This window comes from Diaphorina citri, unplaced genomic scaffold (assembly GCF_000475195.1).
Source record: "Diaphorina citri unplaced genomic scaffold, Diaci psyllid genome assembly version 1.1 scaffold846, whole genome shotgun sequence".
NCBI lineage: Eukaryota > Metazoa > Arthropoda > Insecta > Hemiptera > Psyllidae > Diaphorina > Diaphorina citri.
Window position 1 is genome coordinate 35034 of NW_007378278.1, and position 25293 is coordinate 60326.

At 39.1% G+C, this 25293-nt stretch overlaps 2 protein-coding genes across 3 annotated transcripts; one reads left to right on the plus strand and one right to left on the minus strand.

Moving 5' to 3' along the window:
• Positions 1-2000: 2000 nt before the first annotated feature.
• Positions 2001-17180, plus strand: LOC103512515. Of its 2 annotated transcripts, XM_017445435.2 has the most exons (6): positions 2001-2019; positions 2782-2879; positions 11198-11346; positions 13250-13556; positions 14444-14829; positions 15085-17180. In XM_017445435.2, the coding sequence occupies exons 3-6, from the start codon at positions 11205-11207 to the stop codon at positions 16275-16277; spliced, it is 2028 nt and encodes a 675-aa protein (XP_017300924.1). In that variant the 5' UTR covers positions 2001-2019; positions 2782-2879; positions 11198-11204; the 3' UTR covers positions 16278-17180. The 2 variants fall into 2 exon arrangements, with proteins under 2 accessions (XP_017300924.1, XP_008475501.1); XM_008477279.3 differs by lacking the exon at positions 2001-2019 and having other exon boundaries at positions 2740-2879.
• A 47-nt stretch (positions 17181-17227) lies between these two features.
• LOC103512513 lies at positions 17228-25028 on the minus strand. Its single transcript, XM_026825964.1, has 2 exons — positions 23080-25028; positions 17228-19242 (listed from the first exon to the last, which is right to left on the minus strand). The coding sequence occupies exons 1-2, from the start codon at positions 24619-24621 to the stop codon at positions 17659-17661; spliced, it is 3126 nt and encodes a 1041-aa protein (XP_026681765.1). The 5' UTR covers positions 24622-25028; the 3' UTR covers positions 17228-17658.
• Between the last annotated feature and the right edge of the window lie 265 nt (positions 25029-25293).

A 25293-nucleotide genomic window follows, 5' to 3' on the forward strand; every position in this document is an offset into this window, starting at 1 on the left:
TTACCGTAACTGCCGTAACATATACAAATGAAGTTTTGTGTGTGGAGATCCACGTTCATGTTATTATCCGTGCATATTCCATAACAACTCTCAACTAATCATGAATATGTTAATAGGTACGCTGGTAGTTTGAACTTCACTCGTCGAAAGTTTGAAGTTTTGTAGTTGGCTGAAACATAGATAGGACTTGTTTCGTAGCGCCATCGAATTCAGACCTCCACATTTTACAACCCGATTATTTTTAATTTTTCAATCCATGTTTTGTGAGTTATTTTAAATGTTTTTCAAGTTTTTATTTAAGTCGAGTTTTAATTTCAAACACTTCTAAACGCATCATGCGGTGGGTCTGGTACACCGTTGTGTTGCTGGTACACCTCTCCATCCGGTGTACTGGGGACGAAACCGTTCCTCATTATATAGATGTCTATGACACTCCCGACAGACAGAGCAAGGTGGGCAAAGACAACAAGATAACATTCAGTCCGTCTCGCAAGGTCCATAGCGTTCCTATAGGCTACCGGCGAGAGATAGGCGAAGTGGAAATGGTGGTAGCCAATAAGAAGCCGCTCAAGGGAGGCGCTGGGAAGCGGACCATCTACAACAAGGAGCCTGGGAACCGACAGTTCGTGAAGAAAATGGCAAAAGGGAACCCACCGCTCGGTAGTGACGCTATAGATGATAAAACCGACGACTTCGAAGACAAAGAAGACGAAAGTAACAGCTTAATAGATACCAACGAGGATAATGATCTCAGTGATGAGACGCGTAATGCTGATGATAGAAACGAAGACGTGTATGTGAATATGGTAGATCAGATGGATCGGAACTTGATAGGCAAAGACAAATTACTTGACAAAACCAAGAAGCTATACTCCAGCAGTCAGACGAGAGAGAAACTACGAGGCAGTGTTGTCAAACCTAGCGAGAACTTGGAACTCGTTGAATATATGGATAGGGGAGAGGATGCTGCAGACCTATCCAACAGTGTTGCCGGAGATATTGAAAGTAATCTCCCTACAAGCCTATCTGACAGTGATTCCAACAGTGTTGCCGAAGACTCAGGAATCGCCGCAGACGCGCTTCGAGACAGTGTTGTCAAACTGATCGCGGGGCGTGCGAAGCGAGGAGGCTGTTGTGCTACGCAGGCGCCATATTGTGTCACTACCACGGTCACGTGTTCTAGTCCGCGCATGCGCCCTCCGTGCGGTCCCAAGCTGATCGTCATCCCGGCAGAGTGTACGGATGAACCACCCCGGTGTTGTCCAGAAAGTAAGGCAGGACAGTGTACAAGCAAGTCCACGTGTTGTCCGGCAGTCAAGAAGTTCGCAGGACAGATGATGTTGAAGGACAAGATCGCAGGAAATAGTGTCTATCAGTGAGGGAACTATTAGTTTCCATGGAGACAGCGTCTTGGAACATGAGATGTTGCAAAAGATGAATATGTTGCTATGGTTACAGCGTCCTGGGAGATCTAGTGAACAGCCACGTGACTAAAGATGTGGTTGTCATAGTAACAGTGTCCTGAAAAATGAGAAGTCGATGATTACCTACGTCTCTAGTTACTATGGTAACAACATATTGAGAACAGTAACGTGATTTTGATTGTCATAGTAACAGCGTCCCTGTGACAAATTCCAATATAAATAACCCCGGAAGGATTATCGAGTTGAAGAATAGCTTGTAGTTTGAATTTGACAAATGTGTTCCATATGGCATCGTATTCCCACGCTCGTACCTAGCAGTCACGACATTTCTACGCGTTGTATTTAGCTCACACCTGTGTCATAGCAATAAATAGGGTTTCTCTAGTGATAAACGTTATCGTATTTTTAATTTTTCTGTATGGAAGATCCAGGGGAGAGTAATATGTGACTAGAGAAGGGAATTCTACTAGGTGCTCAGGAGTAAAATGGTTCCCGTGTACTGATAGTGAAATGTGCGATCACCGAAACGGAAAAATTTAATTTCCCCTCATGTAAAGCACAAGTACGAATGTGTGAAAGTAGCTTGCGTTTTAATGTTAGTAAAGCGTAAAGTAGCCATAGCCAGCCTTATTAACCTCAGTTGGTAGCGTGTCTGCCTTGTAAGCGCTAGGCGCCAGGTTCAATTCCAGCCCCGGGCGGATTTTATCCTGAACGGATAATGTTCGTTCTCGGAACGGCTGGCTTTCTCCTATCCTGTTTTCCTTCCCTCTTCGATTTCGGGACGGCAAGACGATTTGGGTTGAGAATTTTGCACCTCATGACTGAAAATCTTGCGAATGGAGACAGTGTTCTTTTCTTTTCCTCAGTAAATCTTTCCTCAATAAAAGAGACAAAGGAAGGGGAAAGCTACAAAACTAATGCACACACATATCTATGTATATAATATACCTATACTATGAAGAGGAGAGATGGTGTAAGTGGGGGTGGGGGTACAGGAAGAGTCCGGCGCATTATCTTGTATTTTCGCGAAAAAGGAGGTGAAAGGAGGAAGAGGAGCATGAGAGAACCCTATCTATCCTGCCTCCCCAACTACTCTATTCTACCACCCCAAACCTCCCCATCTAACCACCCTCCAATCTATCACCAAACACCCCCCACCATCCTTCTATTGTACCACCCCGCCCTCCATCTATCCTGCCTCCCCAACCACCCTTCTATTCTACCCCTCCCTTCACCTCTCTGTCACCCAACCCCCTATATATGATGCCACCCCAACTTACCACCCTCCTTACCCCCTTCTGACGCCGTCGCCTGTCTCAAGGCCGATCGATATGTATTCATAATTCACATCTCACAGGGCCAAGGAGTATAAACACGAAGAATTCGGAAGCAGAACTCATTTTGGACACAAACACCGGCCTGACTACAAAACGTGCACCCTGTTTTCGCATGAAAGTAAGTAAATTTTCATTTTAATTATCGGTAAAAGTAAGTCTGGCTGGGGGACTTTCAAGAGGAAGTATACCAGCTTACCAGCCTGAATTTTCCTTGCTAAAGAAATAGCGAAGGTTGAGTGCGAAGGGCATCGTAATATTTGTACCTATACATTTGTAGCCAATACCAAATGTCAGCCCAAAGCAATCACCCTAGTTAGGGCTGATTGAGAGACTGACGAAAAACGCCGACCCCGTCTGTACACGAGAAAAGGCGAAGAAAAAGATGAATAATTTGGAAGGTTTAAGTGTCAATTAGGTACGTACCTATCCTACCTCCAAAGAGCAGATATACCCAATTAAAAAGAAAATAGTCCCCATCATGGGTACAAGCATTTGCTTTTACAAACGGGATATCACAGTACCTAATTGTTAGCCTAACATTTATTTTGGTGGTAGGCAATGATTTGGCGCGCTGTCTTACCGTTGGCGCGTTGGTCAACAGTTCTCCAACCATGTAACCATTTCCCAACGATGGACCAACCATTCTCCTAGGGATGAGCCAACCCTACGACTTGCCAACCATAGATGTTGTTAGGGCTCTAATAGGTAGTGGTTTTGTGTATAGTAAACGTGTGATTTCATGTCAATTGTTGATCTGAATAGGGTAACAGATTTTATTATTGTGTATAGGTAAAACCTGTTATTAATTTCATTATAATTTGTAAATATGACATAGGTATTAGTTATGCTCACTCCGAAATATTTATGCACCGCATGAGTTTATACAGGTGTTACAGTGAGTCAATAGGGCGGAGCTCTGCATGTGTTAAACACGAAAATGCTGAATGTATTCTACCTTATCTGTCTACCTGCTGCTATTGTGCTATTTCTCAATTTTCTCCTAAACAGAGCACTATACCAGCAGTGAGCAGATGAGAGCTAAAATACCTACAAGATGGTAAGAATTCTATTAGGTGTGCCCGCACGTAGTCGACCGGCCGTCGGTCGATGTCGACTGAACCGTACACACTGCCTCGATATTAGATTTATCTCGTCGATCAACGGCCGGTCGACTATGTTTGGACACACCTTGAGTAACGTACCTCTATACCAGGGGTGGCCAAACCGGGAACCGCGGTTCCCTTGGGAACCGCGAGCCCATTTTGAGGGAACTCCTCTAAAGCAGGGGTGGCCAAACCGGGAACCGCGGTTCCCTTGGGAACCGCGAGCCCATTTTGAGGGAACCGCAAGCTTATTTTGAAAAAAAACGGGAAAAAATAAAAATGTAAATGTACCTTATTGAGTACCTAATGGAGATATTTTGAATATTTTGGTAGGTAGGTATAGGTATTATTTCCATCGGTATCGGTTTGAAGTGTGGTAAACGCAGCTATACGGAAACAAGTTGTAAAAAGAAATTCACTGATTCTTAGAAAGAGAAGAAAGCAAAGCGTGAGAGGAGGAGAGGGGGCTAGTTTAGTTTTCGCTTGACCGCTCGAGGGTTCGGTATGAAGTGGATTTCCAGAAGTTGGCAGATGACGTTCAGAATTAAAGAAAAATCGCTTAGCAACAAAAATTGGTGAGTTTATTTTTTATTCTTTGGGTGTGGGTGGGGGGGGGGGAACCTCGAACACTTTTGAAAGTTATGAAGGGAACCGCAATGAAAAAAGTTTGGCCACCCCTGCTATACATAATCCTACAGGTATGGAATTACACAACAAATTCTGTTTGATTTTTAATAGCGCCTCTAAATCCAGATAAGTAAGCGCAAGACTTCGAGACTAAGTAAGTAGCTAATAAATAAATAAATTAATAAAAGCTCCTGTTCAGTTTCGTAAATAGACATCTAGCAAGGTCTTACTTACATGACTTACCCAGAGTGTCAGTGACATTTGTATTGTGTTTGTGAATAAATGTCAGGATAGCTTACCTGTAATCAAAAAAGAAGGCAAAGTTTGGAAATTAGAAACTCAGAAATAGGCGGATTTCTATTTTTTTAACTTAGGTAATGAAACGTACACATAAAGCTTAGGTGTAGGAGCAAACAGCCTTAAAAGTCGGGTTAAGCTTACACGATTCTAAATAGAGACAGCCTTTAATGATCTTTTAATTAATTAGCCAATTAACAGGTTGGTATCAAAAGACACAAAAAGAAATGACTATAGAAAAAAGAAAGGTGATATATCACATCTCTATGATCAGAACTTAGCACACATTCTTAAACCCATATGAAGTTCAGAAGTATGGTTATATAGCCACACACATAACTTTCAAGTTTTTTCGGAGTTTTGACCTCAGATTTGGATTTTTCCCAACTTTTTACATAGGAATCGACCATTTATTTATAATTTTTACCCATTTGCAACTGCTCCATTATTTTTATTGTTCCATACAGTTCCTTTCGTTTCCTTTACTTTGCCAAAGAAACAGTTCGTTTTTAGTCCAAAAATGTTGGTGTTAGTGGAAGTCTTTTCCTTTTTAATGTTGGGATTTTGGCACATCCACCGATTTGATTTTGGGGTTTTGGCACATCCACTAAAGAAAGTAAAGGCAACGCGATTCTTAGTGTATTGCACATTGCATACACCGTAGCTGTCGGGCGTTCATGAAACTTATCCCATAAAACGAGTGGTTCCATTTCCATAGGTACCTAAATATCTGATTCTCGAGCCACTTTAATCTTTCATTCTTACCATTTTGCGAACCACTTGTTAATATCTCTTGCATTTTTTTTTATTTTCGTGAACAAACTGAACCGTTTTTACATTTCCTTCATTTGGGAACCACTGCTCTTGATTTTGGAAGATTTGTACCTAGGTAGGCTTGCCAAACGTCCCGAATTGGCCGGGACAGTCCCGAATTTCAGGGGGTGTCCCGGCGTCCCGTTCAGTTTTTCGTAAACCTGTGACTTTAGATACCCTCACAGAAAGAAGTCTAGCGGGGTAAAATTACATGATCATGAAGGCCATTTTCCTCAGTAAAACGGAAAATGACACGATTTCGACTAGGAAAATTCTCGCGCAAAAGAGTTAATGTGTCGATTTTATTATGCTAACACGTTGTTAAACAGTTTAGTGATTTAGTACACCATGATGACTAATTTTGTTATGTTTACAATCAATCTGTCAAAGATTGTGCAAAATAAAACAAGTCATAACAAAGTTATGGCCGTTTCAAATCTTGCGTTCTTATTGGGACACCCTTTAGAACTAGACAACTAGACATCCAGAGCAGCGATTCTCAACCGGGGGTACGTAAGAGACCCTCTGGGGGCCGGGGGTACGCGAAAAGCTCGGGTACCCAAGAGGTACGCGGACGAAAAAAGGTAGAGAACTGCTGTACTAGAGTATTTTATTATCAATCCTCTACGTATGTATCTGTAGCATTGTTCCATCGACCTTGGTATCTGCCACTCTGCTAACACTGTTGACTATTTGACTATGAATATAATAATGATGTGGAGAATTTAAAACCCGCCATTCTTGTCATGGAACGTTCCAAATAATGTAGAGCTCTTTCATCAATCAATTTTTTTGCTGATTTGTTTTGATGCTAATGATCTTTGTATTTTCGTTGGTTTATCTCATGATCTTCATGTTGTTTTTTGCGCAGTTTTGCTAGGAACGCCTGCTATGATATATTTTTCAGTTGTTTCAATATATTATATTTTCGTGTCCAAGTTGTTTCAATAGACATGTTTCAAGGGTAAATATTACGCCAGATAATGTCAGACATCCCAATAGGTTGTGGTAGAGTTCGCTCTAGGCTATTGTCCATCATCAGTATCATCAGATCACCTACATTTATTATACTGTAACTCTGTCCAGAAGTTTATAGGGCCTTCTTAGGTCAAACGACTTTCCAAATGCAGAATGTTGTTAACTAGTGGTTCTGTGAACTGTAGACCTCACTCAGATTCTTTTGCCTAAGCTGAGAATTTAACAATAACGTCCTTTCATATCGACAATTGGTGATTCTCATGATTTTTTTTTATTATCTCAGAAAAAACTATAAAAATTAAAAAAAAATATTGAGACTAAAACGAAGAAAATGCGTTCACTAGATCGTGAGATACAGCTCTCGGAACATGAGAGTCTCAAGCACGCCGATATCATACCTAGCGACAACACTGTACTCCCGTGATGACGTCATCTACCAATATCGCACGACGCGCTGTGAGCTTATTACCATAGGGATTTGGGTTAGGGTTAGGGGCTCAAATAGATCGAATAGGTACCTACCTATCTACGCATTTTGTTATCACTATTTTTCAATAGGTATCAGCTTAGGTACTTATACCTATTTTCAAATTTAGATATTTTCATTCCATTTTTACTTTCTGCACTTATTCAAGTAGTTACTTCTTCGTACATGTACATTTTTTTAAGGGGTTTGACAGAGGGAACTGTAACTGCTATGGTCTTATCGTACCGAAATCGAAGAGAGTGATTATGTTCGCGGATTTCGCGATTATGTTCGCGGATTTGGCGATTTTGTTCGCGGATTTGGCGATTATGGTCGCGGATTTGGCGATTTTTTTCGCGGATTTTGCGATTATGTTCGCGGATTTGGCAATTATGTTCGCGGATTCGCGTCCCGAATCGATATTTTGGATATTTGGCAAGCCCATACCTAGGTAATACAAGTTGTGCGTTGTTATCTTACTTGTTATTATTGTTATTAATATCTTTGCATCTCCAAAGCGTTACATTTTTAGACCGATCCCGTTTTTAAATCGTTATCTTTATAAGTATTACAATGTGGGACATACCTAATACCTAAGTAACGAATTAATTGTAAGCTTTACTATTGTATGATGTATTATTATCTCATTCAGTGGGTATATGAGACCTTGTTTAGACTGTTGAGGTAAAGGGACATTTCAGTCCTATTGAAGCAAGATAAACAAGGTAGGTATATTCTTATCTCCAGAGCGATTGACACACTCCACTTGTCAAGGGTCTAGGTTTACCTTGCCCTTGGGATCAATTTAATTTGCGTTACTTTACAACTTATCTTGTTTAAACTGTCTGGGACTGGCTAATTCTATTTTGAAAAAGACAATTTGGAAATGAAGTTCTTTTTGGGATAGTTCCCTCGAATGACGAATCCCTCAATAGACAATAGCTCAACGTTCACACTTATAGGCTAGGCGGCGCTTCGAACTCTTGACGTTCGCGCTCTTCCCGGCACACTTGATTTTGACTTGGCGGAGCGAAGCGCTACCGCGCTACCACGCACTAGACTAGATGAACAAACGAAGCAATTTTATTAGTAACAAAAGATTTGAAAGAACATCTTTTCCAGAGAATCATCTAGAATCTATATATCTATAACTTGACAATTGGTGATTCTCATGATTTTTTTTTATTATCTCAGAAAAAACTATAAAAATTAAAAAAAATATTGAGACTAAAACGAAGACCGTATTCCAACAAAGAGCGAACTAGTGATACATATAGAAGTCTAAAGGCACAGCGCATTGATATGTTGGAGATGTGTGCAGAAAAGGATAATTTACGTACCTACCACATATGGGCACACCTGAAGATTTGTACAATAAAATTGAATTGATATTGAGTCGCTCCATGATCAAATCCTGATTAAATCTTTCCTTTAAAATTTAAATTTATTATCTTGGAGATTAGATGAAATGCATATATGTAGGTATTATGTACAACACTGCGAATAGTGCAAATTGGGATTAGTTTCAGACTTTCAAGGAGTTCCAGGGGTTATAAATTTTGATTCTGACATTGAATTGCAGAGATCTACCTCATAAACTTCTTATAGGTAGACAGGTACCAACTTCATATTATATTATACACCACCTCTCTTGGTGGCACAGTGGTCTAGGTGCTCGCCTGGTAGACAGAAGGGCGTGGGTTTAATCCCAGACGAGATGTAGAACTTTGTCCTAATTTACTCGAGGGTTTGACCTCCTTATAAACAGAGATCTTCAGGGTTCAGGGTTAGGTGGTAGAGAATGCCTTAGTGCCCTATGTTGGGTTTTACAACGCCTCAGGGAGATTCCACTCATTAGCATTTTTTAATCGTCAAATTTTGTAGATAATTTAAGGTTGTTGTAATTTGCAAAACACTTGGGTGTGAACATTTTGCAAATTCAACAACACAGAATCATCTACCACCTCAGTACTCGTATTTTAGGCGATTAAAAATTCGCCAATTAGTGAAATTGAAATCCAAAAACCCATGTATGATTGAATCGATAATGAGACTTGCCATTAGGTTATTTTAATTGTCTCCGAAAGAAACATAACGAAAGAGTCTCTAATTGAATTTTCCATTAAAACCTGCTAATACTTCTCATAGAAACAGATGGAAACTCCCCAGCGGGGAGACGCCCTAATTAACGACGACAATGAAACAGGTTCCAAGTTTCTAAGCGAGGGTGTTTAAGAAATGACATTTTGATTTGCTGACAATAAATATGCATTGATACCAATATCTGTATATGTATGTATTACATAGGTACCTTATGTGATTTGTAATATAGTAGTATCACGTGTAGATATTTTGACTCAAAGTTGGCAACTTGGCGCGTACCCTTGTGCCCCAAGCTAAACTCGAACCAAAAATAACCTCAAGGTCTGTGTTCAGCAGAACCCTTCTTTTTTGCCAACTATAGGGACACTTTTGTACATTGATGGACGTTGGTGCCTGAAGACATGCTCATTTTTCTGTGACAAGATTCTGATTTTTCATTGTCTTTATAAACATTTACATTTATGTCCATATTTAAATGTTTCGCCATTTGTCCACTCAACTCGGCAGCTCGAACTAATGAACGATTATGTAATCATGTAAATGTTGAACCAAGTTAGAGACCTGTTTACTTTGTTCTGATCTGATCTTATTTTTATATCCTGATCTTTTAATCTTTTTCTTTATATTATCTTTATGCTCTGTCAATATTAGATTGGTTACAAATTATCCTACTAATAGGTAGGTAGTTTTTCATCAGGCTCACCCACGTTATCTTTTACCACACCTCTTGCTGTGGCGTCGGCATGCAGTTCCAGATAACTTTTACTTCCGTATTTTTGTAACAAAGCGTTTACTTTTAAATATTTTGAGTTCTTTGCCAACAGCTTTCTCATGGTGATGGATGCCATGAGGGACTCGTTCCTGAAAAAAATCTATATTTCAAGCTAGCACCACGCGATCCAGACACTAACCACGAGGTGCTTAATTTCAGTGATCCATGGGAAACTGATGGTGCATTCAACATGGTATTGCTGGTAGCTCTTCTACAAATCTTAGCACTCTTAAACTGTGTGTACACTTAGTCAACGGCCGTCGATCGACGAGGTGAATCTATGTTGTCGAGGCAGTGTGGACGGGTCAGTCGACGTCGATTGACGGCCATCAACTGTGTGGACGCAGCTTAGTTCTCAAGTGTACAGGGAACCGCGCAAAGTGCCGTCCGGCCTATATTAATACAGGTTAATGCCGTTAAACCTTTATCAACTTCACTGGTAGCTTGGAATTTACAACAACCACATTTTCAGAAACTTTCCACTGGTTACATTCAAACACTAAAGTTAAGCAACGTTGAGTGTGGTGTGCATCTAGATGAGTCCAAGGACACGTATCGCAAAGTTTTGCAGAAATCACCATACTTATTTATTTGCAGACCACCTGAGTCACCTGACAAAAGTGACAATTTATATTTTGCAATTATGAATCCATTAGTCTTAAGAGATAAATGACAGATCCAAGGATAAATAATGGATAATTCTATTGTAGTCATATTTTAGGTATAATATTACAGTATATCTTCTACACATCTTACGTATTAAAGCCATCTTTCTTCTTCGATGGAATGTGTGTCATCTTCACAATAAATCGTCCTCGCGAGGCCAAGTCTTGTCATTCTTGACAGCGAATTGTAAATTGACATCCGTAATATTTGCAATATTACTAAATACTGGTGATGAGCTGATGAGGGACAGCCCTTTCAACTCTGAAGGTAGAAACACACTATTATCACGTCACGTCATGTGAAGTCATGGGGAGTCGGAAAGATGTAGTTCAAAGTTTTCCCATAATATTGTAGGTAATTTCGTTCAGGACAGTCACACTACCAGTGTGTTTCTACCTTTAATATCTTACTGGGCTCCATAGCCAACTCGTGGACATACATTGTATATTATATTTTGATATACATAATAAGTGTTATGGGGACAAATAGGTGTTATTTCCTCGGATAGGGTCTGATTGCACAGTCAACACATCCTTTTCCGATCGGGGTCTACAGTTCACTGACCTCTACTCTTTCTTACCGTTGTCCATTTTTTTTCTTCCCATTTCCAGGCTCTTCATGCTCCATGACAGACGACCGAAATGGTTCTACTTAATCTCCCTGTTCACAGTGTTCTCTACCGGCGTCTATTTGTACTACTATCCCAACCCTACGTCAGTTGACAACAACTCCAGCTACCATCCCTTGGTTACGCAAGCAGGTGACTATTTTATCTACTTTTTTTCCAAAGTGAAAATACAGGATAATTGTTAAGTAAACACACCAGTATTTAGTAATACTACTTTTTTTGAGGTTTTACAAGGGAGGTCTTACAGTCCCTAAATTGAAGAGAGAAGGAGGTCAGGATAAGAGAAAGCCAGCGATTCCGAGAACGAACATTATCCGATCAGGATAAAATCTGTTCCGGATGGGAATCGAACCCACGCCCTAGCACTTACGCGCTACCAACCAAGCTAACTAGGCTGGACCTAACGAACTTTATGTGGTGGTTAATGGGTTATACAGAGGGCTAGGCTATATACTTGAAAATAATAATAATAAAATGTACTTATTTCCTATATTTTTCTTCTATTTTGCTATCCTAACTTAGCCCTGTGCATACTGTATAACCACCTAAGTATCATGATTCGTGAACATGAACACTGACCAAATGTTAATCGTTTTGAGTCGAGTCCAAGCAAAGCCCGTAACACCCTAGTCACCTATATTCTCATTCATTTCACGGACGGTACCCATGTTCATACCTGGTTATAGCTAAATGTAACTAAAGTAGCCGAAGCTAACCCATTAGCGCCTGAATTATTTTTTGATTCTATAAGTTTGCATCAATAATTACCTATCGTTTGAATCTTACGTATTCTTGAGAGTTCATTGCAACGGTCAATACATTAATTAGACTTACTTTATCATGGACACTCGTTCCTATGTTGGAAGCCCAGAAGAGGTTAGGTTTCTGTGTACTATTACTGTCTACCGCGGCTGTTCTACTACCTAACCTCTTCTGGGCTTTCAACATAGCAACGAGTGTCCATGATAAAGTAAGTCTAATTAATGTATTGACCGTTGCAATGAACTCTCAAGAATACGTAAGATTCAAACGATAGGTAATTATTGATGCAAACTTATAGAATCAAAAAATAATTCAGGCGCTAATGGGTTAGCTTCGGCTACTTTAGTTACATTTAGCTATAACCAGGTATGAACATGGGTACCGTCCGTGAAATGAATGAGAATATAGGTGACTAGGGTGTTACGGGCTTTGCTTGGACTCGACTCAAAACGATTAACATTTGGTCAGTGTTCATGTTCACGAATCATGATACTTAGGTGGTTATACAGTATGCACAGGGCTAAGTTAGGATAGCAAAATAGAAGAAAAATATAGGAAGGTGCTAACTTCTTTTCCTCTTTCATTCTATTCTGAATATAGCACCTAGGTATTCCGGAACTGCTTCTGCAGATCTTCAGGGCATAGTTTTAGTTTATCAGTGCCTATTTAGGACCGGAAACAAAAGGTGAACAAATTTCAACCCTAGCATATTGGTTACCCGTGTCCTATCTTCTATGGATCTACATATACATATAAGGACTTTAAGATCAATATATTCTTGTCATGATAACCTGAGCACATGGCACTGAATCAGGCAAAGTTCCAGTAGAACAGAATAGAAATAATACAATATACCTTGTTTATCCTGCTCGAATGACACTAAAAAGTCTCCTTTACCCCAGCAGTCTAAACCATAATGCATAATGTTTACAACAAAAGACCTTGCTTAATTATATACTCCTGGACAAAATTAGCGCACACCTTGAAAATTTCCAAATATTTTGTTGTTGCCTGCATTTGAAACACTAAACACTAAAGCCTTCTCCACACGCGCTCACGTCCATCCGGAGACTGCAAGTAATGTACATTATTCATAAAACTTGTAAACATACCAATATTAACCCTCGGTCACCAGGGGTCAAGTAAACCTGAAAAGTTTAAGGTGTGCGCTAATTTTGTCTAGGAGCATATAAAAAAAAGAAGTGCGATAAGTACGCCTGTGTATCTTTACATTCTTCACACAAACCAACTCAGCATTTCGCTTTCATTTCAGATGACATCCGCGCTGAGCCCACCAGGGCCGGCTACTTCGTCTACAGCAACGCCTGTAAAATCTCCGAACTACCCGTCCGTAATGAACGCCTAGAGCATTACTTCGAACCTGAGAGCTTCGAGTCCTGTCGTGGTTGGAACGACGGAAAACCGCGCCTGGTGGGGTCGAATCGAACGTTCCTATTCATCATCAAATCGGCCCTGCCCTACTATGTTGGTAACTCGACAGGCAGTATCCAGTGCAACTATAGGGCTTTCACGTGGAAGTATGAACAGGGAAGCAACAAGTATGGGACGATGCGAACCATGTAAGTCATGTTCGTGAGGTTGAGCGTTAGGCCCATCTCACATTGGAAGCGTAGACGCTCGACTTTTAGGTGCTCGTAGTCACCTGCAAAACCAAACCTATGAAAATGATAGAGACCCTCTATAGACTCTACACCGGCATAAATTCGACCAAGGCTGAATATCTTCCGATTGGCTTCAGGTACGAAATTGACTTTACGAGTATTTGACCATATTCAATTATTCAGCCTTTACCGGATTTATGCCGCACCCTGTATATCATTTTCATAGGTTTGGTTTTGCAGCCGACTACTCTCTATTGAAAGTTGCGGGTCTACGCGTGCAGGGTGAGATCAGCCTTAGGCCTCTAGCACATTTGAAGTCATCTGACTTTTTCTCTTGAGGACACTGGTGCCACCTGAAAATACACACTTATGAAAATGATATATACCTCAGTACCTCTCACACTAAAGGCGATCTGGTCGCGCGATTTCAGTGTGAGAGTTAAGTATCATTTTCAGAGGCTTGGAATTTCTGGTGGCGCTAGCGCGCGGCGTCGTGCGACTAAAAGTCACGCGACTATGCTTCCCGTATGCGAAAGTCGGTATGGTTTATGTAGACGGATCAATTTTTTTTGAAGCGCTTTAACAGAGGGAACTGTAACGGCTAGGTTCTTATCGTCGCGAAATCGAAGAGAGAAGAAAGACAGGATAGGAGAAAGCCAGCCGTTCCGAGAATGAACCTTATCCCTTCAGGATAAAATCCGGCCCGGACGGAAATCGAACCGGCGGCCTAGCTTTTACAAGGTAGATGCGCTACCAATCAAGCTATCTAAGCTGGATTTGGATCAAATTCCTTCATGACATACAGGATTACAGCGGTTCCGTTTTTGTTCTTTTCACTACACCAGGTATTCTAGAAAAGTTCCTCTCACATCTCCCGTCCAGATTCTATCCGACGAATTCATTCGCGTCGATTGCTCCCTCGACAAAGTCGAAGTGTACACGGATTTCTTCTCCTTTGTCCCGGAGCCAACGCCCGTCAGCGACCCGCAATCACGTGACCCACAATCTCGCGTCCCGCAATCTGATCTACCTGTCCCGCGGCCACCGGACCCCCCGGAGCCCGAGTACTCAGTCCTGGTGGTCGGGATTGATGCGGTGTCCCGGCAAAACTTCCTGAGACAAATGTCGCGGACGTACAAGTATCTGGATACGCATTACGAATTGGTCGACATGCGAGGGTACAACAAAATTGGTGACAACACATTTCCCAATCTGGTCGCTGCGTTGACGGGTGAGTTTGATTTATCTGTTTCAACTCAATTCAAGGCACTTTAGGCTAACATATTTGAACCTAACAACCTCACCCCAAGAAATCTAAACTATGTCGAATGTACACAATTATGGTACTATCATGTACTCGAAAATTGTCATTTTACACTATAGGTATTGATTTCTTTCTTGTGGATAGTTTTTGTGAAAGTTATTGATACTTTTTTTCTCAACTATTAGTCTAGTTACTACTAGTGTTCATTCTTAATTGTTACAGGCATGTCCGAAAAAGAGCTGGAACAAACCTGCTATCCAACTCCCGAGTCCACATTTGACGATTGCCCTTTCCTGTGGAAAAACTTCAGCGCGGCTGGTTTCAAAACGTTATACGCCGAAGATTCGTTCGGAATGTCCACGTTCAACTACTTCAAGAGCGGATTCGCAAAGTCCCCCACCGATACCTTCTATAACATATTCAGCAAGGAGTCGGAAGCCGTCATTGGTAACACGAAAATCCTCAATGCTCACCTCTGTATGGGATCGCAACTCATATTCAAAACAGTCCTCGAATACGCCCTCAAGTACACGTCAGCACTGAGGAATTACTTTTACTTTGCTTTCGTCTGGACCTCGAGTTTAACTCACGATTATCTTAATCTACCGCGATTGGGCGATTCTATTCTACAAAAATTCGTAAAAAACTTGAACAAGAACGGTCATCTGAATCGAACAATTCTTATCCTAACAAGTGACCACGGCCTGAGATGGGGAGATTTTCGGGAAACTTATCAAGGCCATTTGGAAGAACGGTTGCCATTCCTCTTTTTCATTATGCCTCAAACGTTCAAAACCAAATACAGGGTCGCCTATTCGAATCTTCTGTACAACCAACATAGGCTTACCACACCCTACGATTTGCACGAAACGTTCAAAGACTTGATAGATGTAAGTAGCCTTAAAGATGAGCTTTTGAGACAGGACAGAGGTCCTGATAAAGACAATATTCCGCGAGGTATCAGCCTGTTCAGGAATATTCCTGACACGAGAGGCTGCCATCAGGCAGGCATTCCTGCACACTACTGTACCTGCCACAACAAATTAATTCGTACGTCACTGGAAAGTCCTACGGTTCGAGAGTTATCCCAGACGTTGGTATCTCACATCAATGAGGTCCTACTAAAAAATCTGACGGACAAATGTCATCAGTTGAAAGTACACAAGATATTGTCCGCGCAGTATGAGCAGTCGATATTTTCTATGTCATCTAAGACAGGAAATTGGACCCAACGAGACTATACCATCTCTATCGTAACGGTACCAGGGTTGGCCATTTTTGAGTCAACGATGAGATACGATCTGATTTTGGACACTAAAGATATTGTGGGGGATGTTAGTCGACTGAATGTCTATGCCAACCAGAGCAGATGTGTTGATCAAGCCCGGCTCAAGTTATACTGTTACTGTAGGTGATAGAATGTAAGGCAAAGCTGTGTCTGTCTGTAATATTTCTTAAAACCATTCCAGCCTGCTCTGAGGCATGCAAACGTCAAGTCCAGAAGTGAGGTGTTCTTAGTTATACTGCCAAAGACAGTCGCTACTTGATTTTTTCGTCAGACAATCAAGTTTTCTAAAGAAAATCCTTCAACGAATTAGTTAAATTGCAAAAGAAAAAGCGAAAATCACGATAATTATGTACGGATGTATGTATAAACTTGTATTTACCCTATTTAAAAGAACCCTCATTGAGGATTGATCAAACTTGTATAAATAAACTGTAAATTTGAAATAAAGAGAAATAATTGAGGCGTTTGACTTAATAATGACTTATAGGCTATAAGACTACCTAATATACTTATGATTATGAGTTAGGTATAAGTCGTTTTTGTTTCAAACCCCTCAATTAACAAAAAATAAAAACAAAAGTTTTTCATTTCTACTTTCCTTATCCTATACCTCGACGAAAATTATATCACTATACATAATATGTAGGTACCTACAGGATCGAATATATCTACTTATCCAAATTAATTGGACAATAGTAGAGGAAGAAGAAGAAGAAGAAGAAGAAGAAGAAGGATCGGATAGATATTGCTTGGAATTGCGTAGAATGGGCAAGACACCCAACCAGCTCCATGAATAATTAGTGGGAGACAAATATTGCAAGTAAAAGTCATGCAGTTGCAAAAAAGCTAATAAAAATAGTGAATGTACCTGCCTATTAACTTTATACAAGGCCTTGTCGATTGGTGAAAAAATATTAAATTGCAGAAATAAATAAAATACTAATAGAATCAATTTTATTACAGTAATGAAAGAACACCTTGGGAGTTCAGAATGTAAGAATCGATAAAACAATATTATTCACACAATAAACAGAAAGACACTAATTAGAACATAAAATATCATATTTTAACACAGAAGTCGCAGGTAGTCCAGAATATAAAACGGCCAAAATATGGTCAATCTTTGAATATCTCTGAACACATAAATATCTTAAAGTACCTACCTATTCATTAATTAATTTTTTCACACTTACAACAAACGTAGAAAAGAGAAAACCCCATTTTGAAGTGTGTATCAGAAATGATATTCTCATTTTGCTAGTAATATTTGTCGCACAATAGGTACGTACCTACTATATCTATTCGATATTCACATCAGGTACATTGTTGGTATTGCTAAGCAAACATATTAATCATATTATTAGCATTACCTATTCATTAGTTCTTTACTATCAGTCAAGAAGTTTGTGAGCCACATTGTTCTGAATAACTCGTGTCACATTTCTAATTTGGCTCTTCCTATTACCAAGAAGTACAAGGTACTTCTATAGTCAGGGTACCTCACAGGCCTACTCGGTTACAATAGTAAATACTTTGTCTACTTCTTTACTTTTCTTCTTCTTTATCTTTGGTCTCTTAAATTCTCGAGCGCTGCGATTTTCTACAAAGAAATCGATAATTTCCTGTAACGTTCTGTCTTCTGTTTCCGGAAGACAAAAATACATATAAATAAATCCTAAACCTGACACAAGACTATAAATAAACAACGTACCATGAAGTCCAAACCATGTGATTGTATCCGTGTATGTTTTGGTAACGAGGAAACAGATGATGGAGTTAAGTGCCGCACAAATTCCACAAGCAACACCACGAATAGGGATAGGGAAAATTTCGGACATTAACATCCATGGTAATGTTAGCAATCCGAAACCAGAAATCCAGAAACACATACAGAAGAGTGTCATAGAAATCCAACCCGACCAATGCAAATTCATGGCACACACGGAAAGCAATAGAGATGCAACAAAAGAAATGGCTGTGCTCCACAAGGATATTGGTCTCTTACCAAATTTGTTAACAGTCAATGAGCTCACTAAAGCACCATTAATTTGTAGAACACCTGTTACCACAAGAACCCATTCCGGATCAATGGGAAGTCCAAAAGTTCGAAATACTTCAACAAGATATGGTCTCATTGGTGCAAAGGAGCTAATTACTACAACAATAAACAATATCATGAGCATGTTAAATGGACGAGTGACTTCTGGTCTTCTGAAGTAATTAAACTCACCTTTTAATTTTTCAATCTTGGATACCTTCTTTGTATCGTTTCCATTTAAATTTTTGGAAGACTTTGACATATCTCGAATAATTTGTTCAAACTCCAAGAGAACTTTGTCTTTCTTACTCCAACCTCGAAGCCATCTTAAAGCTTGTTCAGCTTCAGATATTCTACCTTTAGAAATGAGCCAGGTTGGGGATTCAGGTAGAAAGAGCAACATGATCATGGCCAGTATGGGAATGATTGAACTAATCAAAGTTGTCGTTCTCCAGTCTACAAGAGCATTTATGAAGAATATGATAAGAATACCCAAGTTTCCAGATACTCCTGTAAGTAAAGTCAATGCCCCTCTCATTCGAGGTTCACAAACTTCTCCCAAATAGGAAATAATTGGTCCTTCACAAAAACCAATGCCGATACCCATTGCAATCGTACCCATCATAATGAAACTGACGGATTCGGCATAATACAAAAACATCCACCCAAAGAAGAATGGTAGACAGACAATGATCATAACCTTTTTTCGGCCAACTATCTCTAGCAGATAGCCGCTGATGACAGCACCAACTGGATGAATTAAAAAGAGGATACTTCCCAACCATGATGATTCTTCATCATTCATTATTAAGTCTGGTGACTCAAGTCTTGTCTGATTTGTTGCAACTTTGTGATCCAAAGCTCCCAAAATCACTGTAGGCATGCCGAATGACATACCAACCGCCAGCAGTAGGAAGTTCTGTGCCACTGCCACCATGACTTGCGATAAGGCAGATCGGAATCCATACCGGATTGTGTTCTCTGGTTCATCCTTGTAGTTATTAGCGGCGTCCTGGGGCTCCTTCATTGTAGCCTCAGAAACTTTATCACATGCTCAACTTTTGACTCAGGAGATGGGTGTCACCTGCAACATGGGCGAAGAAGAGTTCCCTTTATTTCATTTCAGGGCCAGTGAAGAGCCTTCTTGGAAAGGAATTCCATTTATTTTTGAACATTATGGAGAGTGAAAGAAAAATGAAGGTTCTAATCTTCCAATCTACAACAAGAACAACATAAAATTACATCCTATAGGTTCCCCATTCAACTAAAAAATATGTTGGTACTTATAAAAAACAGAAATTCTCCGGAAGAGATTGGTGGTCTTTATTTCCGAATGGTCGTAAAATATAGTGGTCTAAATTTATGGGCTGTAGGTACATAGTGTACATTGGCAATACCTCAAGAGTCGCCAGTAACTAGTGGAATCTGTTTATATTTTTCTTCTTTTGCACAGAATCATTTCGATTCAAACATCCTGAAAAAAGTGGATTTCCTTATCGTGTAATACAGGTACGAAAGAACGGACCTACCTCTATAATTTAATAAATTATTGTTCAGGAAATGTTTTTCATAGTAATGTCTATATTCAAATGAGAATAGGTACCTAGTTCTATTGAAAATTTCGTAAACAGGATGTCTCATAGGTACAACTCTTGGGGGTATCTATGTACAATGTACATAGGTGCAAGTGATACACGGTACCTATACCTACCTATGTACTGGGAATGTAAAAAAAATATTCAGCCCAACTTTCTAGTCATTACTTTGCAATTAATAATGTTGCGACAACCTAGTCAGCTTGGTGGGTAGAGCGTCTGCCTGGTAAGCGCTAGGTCGCGGGTTCGATTCCCACCCGGGGCGTATTTTATTCTGAAAGGATATGGTTCGTTCTTGGAACGGCTGGCTTTCTCTTACATCTTCTCCTTTAACACGAAAACAACAGAGAAAATGTAACTCATTGAAATACATTTTTTAAGGGGTTTGATAGAGGGAACTCCAATTACTATGGTCTTATCGTCCCGAAAGCGAAGAAAGAAGACAGGATAGGAGAAAGCCAGCCGTTCCGAGAACGAACGTTGTCTGTTTAGGATAAAATGCGTCCCCGGGTGGGAAGAATACTTGCAATCGAGATAAGAGTGCAAATTTTTCTCTCGATTCCGAGCTTCGAACCCAGGACCTTCTTCATAGCAAGCAAGCACCTTAGGTACCATCGGATTTACTTTTACCCTATATATCTTTGTTAATGATGTACCAATTCATGTTCATGTGACGATGGAGTTCCCAACACAAAATAGTATGTTTGTTTGAACTGAATGAATGACTCATTAAGCCTAATACAAGTCATGAACTAGGGGTCGGCAACCAAATCCCGTTCGAGTCCAGATGAACATTGAAAAATTTTTCGCAGTCCGGAGTCAGGACTAATAAAAACCATTATCCCCCTAGGAAAATGAGAAAACGTCGGGATTTAGGGATAAAAGATACAAATGAAAAAATTATATTTGTTTTATTCAAATTACAAAATTTGGATTTTTTCAAGGAAAAGTGTACGCCAGTTGTCCTGGAATATCGCTTTTATTCTTGAACATCCCTGAACTTATTTTGGATTTATATTGGGATTCCTATCTCAAAATGAAAATTATTGTTTTTCTCTAGGTCAGGGTTGTCCAACCTTAGGGCACCTGAGGGCCGCAAGAGACCAAGGTAGAGAGTTGGGGGGCCGCAAAAACTCAACTCACGGGGGGGGGGATGGCCTGGGGTAATGTAATTATAATATAATTTTATTTTATTATGAAAACTAATTATGAAATTCGTAAGGTAAATTGGGATAATTTTTATAAATTTGAAAATTTTCATGCATTAATTATTTTATTTAGTATATTTACTAATTTGAAAAATTTCATGCATTAATTATTTCTCATTCTCGTTCATTTTTTTTAGGCGGGCCTTCGCGGGCCGCGGGTTGGACAAGCCTGCTCTAGGTAATGGCGTAAAAGTAGGTAATGTCTACAATCTAAATTTTCCCTAAAATGGAGTGTAAGACCCTCGTTACGAAAAACCCAAAGTAGCCATTGACGTTAAACCCAATATAATATCATACCTTTTTCCTTCCAGATTATGGGGTAGATTTTCCTTCAATTCCTTTCGAGTTGCTCGTACATTGGCACCCTTAAAAATGGATGGTTTTCAGAACAACCTTTGAATGAAATTTACAATAAAGTGAGGGTTGTTAGCTTAGGAAAACTTTTGTAAAATATTTGTAGAATCATTCAATTATTATTTAGAATAAAAGTATTCACTTCAAATGGATTTAAGTTTAAATCAGAAAAAGAAAATTATTTCAAATCACAATAAACAACCGGATACCCCGGCAACATTGAAAGAAAATCACAGTTTCACATACGTACATTCACAGGGAGAGAGGAAAATTAAATATGTACAACCATTTTTTCATATTATGTAGATTATTATAAATTTATAAAAGAGAAAAAAATTATGTCAAACGGTTAGGTAAGTAAATTGTTACACGACTTTTTCCCCACTGGGAGATCAGAAAGTTGAACTTGAAGTAGATAAGTGTTACCAACAGAAATGTAATCAAATGTAGACATCAGTCCTGGGGAGATAATTTTCATTATTTATTTTTTAGAATTTGCTTTATTTTTTTCTTCGATGATTATTTTTTATTTATTTTCTGTCGCACGATGTTGTTTTTAGTACACAAGTACACATGTCTCTCTTCATCAGGAACTAAATGGAAATCGATGTTACCTAGTGAGGAACTGTATGAATGATTCGAGTACCCAAGTACCCTACCTACATACATAACTATCTATACATATGTATACTTCCGAGTCAAACAAGGTAGCGTAAAAATCTTTCCTTATTACTTTGGTTGCACCTAATCAAGCTCTTTGGCTTGGTACGTATCACACTGTGGGCTCCAGGATTTGCACGCAGGAGGTTCAATTTCCAGACAGAGACATTTTTTTCGCCTCTGAAGTTTCGGGGTGTACTTACTCTTACTCCCACTGTCAATGAGGATTTGTCTCATGTATAAGTACATACTAGTGATTTAGTGAACTGTAGAAAGCACTCAGAAAAAGGGCTAGCTCCTCCCCAGAAGCTCAAAGGTCCAAATTAGGATCGAAATCTTGAAAAGATTTTTTTTTTTTCAAGAGGTTTGATAGAGGGGATTGCAACAACGGAGGTCTTATCGTCCCGAAATCGAAGAGAGGAGGACAAGATAGAAGAAAGCTTGCCGTTCCGAGAACGAACTTTTTCGGTTTAGGTTAAACTTCGCCCTGGAGGGAATCGAACCCGTGATCTACCGCTTTCAAGTAGGTGGTATATAAACTTATTGACATTTGATATAAATCTAGTGACAGTGAAGAATTCACTCCGTTGCTCATTTGTAATATTTCTAATAATTAATTAATTAATTATTATTATTTCACTCTAATTAAATATTAATAAAAAATATTAGGTAGGTACTTAATTATAATTACAAACTGAGTGTTTGCAAAGTCCTGGAACCCCTGAATATTTTTTGATCTGTTAAATTTGAGAAGCTGACTTTTGGTTTTGCATTTTATATTTTGCAATCCTGTAGTCGCCAAATTCAGTAGTCGCACAAAATTCACAAGTAGGGCGTTCTCATTTTAGAATTTTTAGATTTTAAAAAAGTTGGTCCCACAAGGGCCGACCTTGAGAAAGTCTCTGAATTTTTAGATAGCCTATTAAAACTAAAGGTAAATATAGGCCCGTATACAAAATTTCAAGTTTCTAAATTCACCCGGTCAAAATTAAGATGAGGGGACTTAATCAAACTGTATGAATAGGTAGGTACGTAAGTTAAGCGTAATTGTTGGCAAATCAAAAATGTCATTTAATTCTTGGTATTTGGTCTCTTAAATTCTCGAGCGCTACCATTTTCGGCAAAGAACTTCGTAATTTCCTGTAAATTTCTGTCTTCTGTTTCTGGAACATAGAAGTACACATATACAAAGCCTATAACCATTACAAAACTGTAAATAATTAAAGTACCATGGAGGCCAAACCAGTGTATCAAATCCACATAAGTTTTAGTAACGAAGAAACTGATGAGAGAATTTATACCTGCACCAATGCCACAAGCAACACCACGAACATCAGTAGGGAAGATTTCCGACATTAACATCCATGGTAAAGCTAGTATTCCATAATCAGAAATCCAAAAACAAACACAGAATACTGTCAGAGGAATCCAGCCAGGCCAGTGCACATTCATAGCACATATAGCAAGAGCTATAGTAAAAACAAAACAAATAGCCATGCTCCACAATGTCATTGGTCTTTTACCAAACTTATTGACAGTCAACGAGCTAGCCAAAGATCCAGTAATACCCAGAACACTTGTTAACACTAGGACCCATTCTGACTTGAGAGGAAATCCAAATGTTTGAAATATTTCAACAAGATATGGTCTCAATGATATGAAAGAACTTATCACAGTAACAAAAAACAATATGATAAGCATATTAAATGGGCGGATAATTTCTGGTCTTTTAAAGTTATTTAACTCATTTCGAATCTTGTCAATTTTGGACATGTTATTTTTATTTGCATCCTTGGAAGATTTTTGTATACCCCTAACCATTTGATCAAACTCGGCTCGAACTTTGTCTTTCTTACTCCAACCTCGAAGCCATCTTAGAGCTTCTTCAGCTTCAGCTATTCTACCTTTAGAAATCAGCCAGACTGGAGATTCAGGTAGTAAGAATAACATGACTGCAGCAAGTAGAGGAATGATGGAGCTTAATAATGTTGTTGTTCTCCAGGGAACAAGAGCGTTCAAAAAGAATGTGATAAGAAGTCCCATATTTCCAGACACTGCTGTTAATAAAGTCAATGATCCTCTGATTCGTGGCTCACATACCTCTCCCAAGTACGAATACATAGGGCCTTCACAAAATCCTAATCCTATGCTCAATGCCATTGATCCAACCATTATTGTACCCACGGACTGGGCATAGGACAACAAAATCCATCCTACGAAGTAAGGTACGCATACAATTATCAGGACTACTTTTCGGCCTATTAAATCCACAAGATATCCGCTGATGACAGCACCAACTGGATGGAATAGAAATAGTATACTTCCCAACCATGATGACTCTTCATCATTCATTATCAAGTGTGGTGTGTCGATTTTAGTCTGATTAGTTGCAACTTTGTTATCCAAAGCTCCCAAAATCACTGTAGGCATCCCATATGACATTCCAAGAGCTAACACGAGAAAGTTTTGTGCCACTGCCACAGTGATTTGCGAGCAGGCAGACCGGTATCCATACCGTACTATGTTCTCTAATTCATTTTCATCCTTGTTTACCTCTTCCTGTGGATTGCTACTAGGAGTGTTGTGGGATATGTCCATTGCTTCAACGGAATCCATTTCACAAGAGCTTGATCTGTCTTCTCCGGTAATGTGTGCTAGGATATAGGATATACCCAATGTTATTTGTCTGGAGAAGAAAAAGAAGGGAAATAATTATTATTTATATAAATATTATTAAATTTAGTTAGTACTTATTACATATTATTATTAATACAAAATATTGTATTTTTGAATAAAAAAGTGCAACTGAGATCTCCTGTACCTCGATTTGAGAGCATTTTGCGAATCTCTTTTCATAAACAAACTAACCCAATAAATCACCTCATGTTCATCTAGTTTTTCTTGATTTCCCTTCGTTTAGAATTTCTAATTTTCCCCTTGTTTGAACTTACCTTTTTTGAATTATTTTCTGATCTATCCAAACTCCATTCCTATGTTTTGTGTTTCCATTTTTTTTTTTATTTTTTTTTTTTAATATATACTTTTTTTTTTAATTCTTTTCTCTGAAGTTCAGAAGTAGTTAGTTTTGAAAAAGATGCGTAATTACTCGTATAGGTACTGATTACTTCTAAATATTTTTCCAAACCAATTTGTCAACTGACGGATTTCTGGAGGATTTTGAGGAAATCATCAGTTTTTCTGGGTTGTTATATAATCTTCATTGAACAATTGAATACAGGTACTTACTTTCTTTGAGTTCATTTGAAGAATTTGATGCATTTAACACCA

What these genes read in the sequence shown, in the direction of transcription:
- LOC103512515 (XM_017445435.2), top strand. Translation starts at nt 11,205, where the DNA reads ATGCTCCATGACAGACGACCGAAATGGTTCTACTTAATCTCCCTGTTC. An exon ending in TCCCTTGGTTACGCAAGCAG is followed by an intron (nt 11,347 to 13,249) that starts GTGACTATTTTA and finishes CTTTCATTTCAG; the next exon opens with ATGACATCCGCGCTGAGCCC. An exon ending in TATGGGACGATGCGAACCAT is followed by an intron (nt 13,557 to 14,443) that starts GTAAGTCATGTT and finishes TCACTACACCAG; the next exon opens with GTATTCTAGAAAAGTTCCTC.
- LOC103512513 (XM_026825964.1), bottom strand. Translation starts at nt 24,621, where the DNA reads ATGGATTCCGTTGAAGCAATGGACATATCCCACAACACTCCTAGTAGC. An exon ending in AGAGACCAAATACCAAGAAT is followed by an intron (nt 19,243 to 23,079) that starts TAAATGACATTT and finishes GTCAAAAGTTGA; the next exon opens with GCATGTGATAAAGTTTCTGA.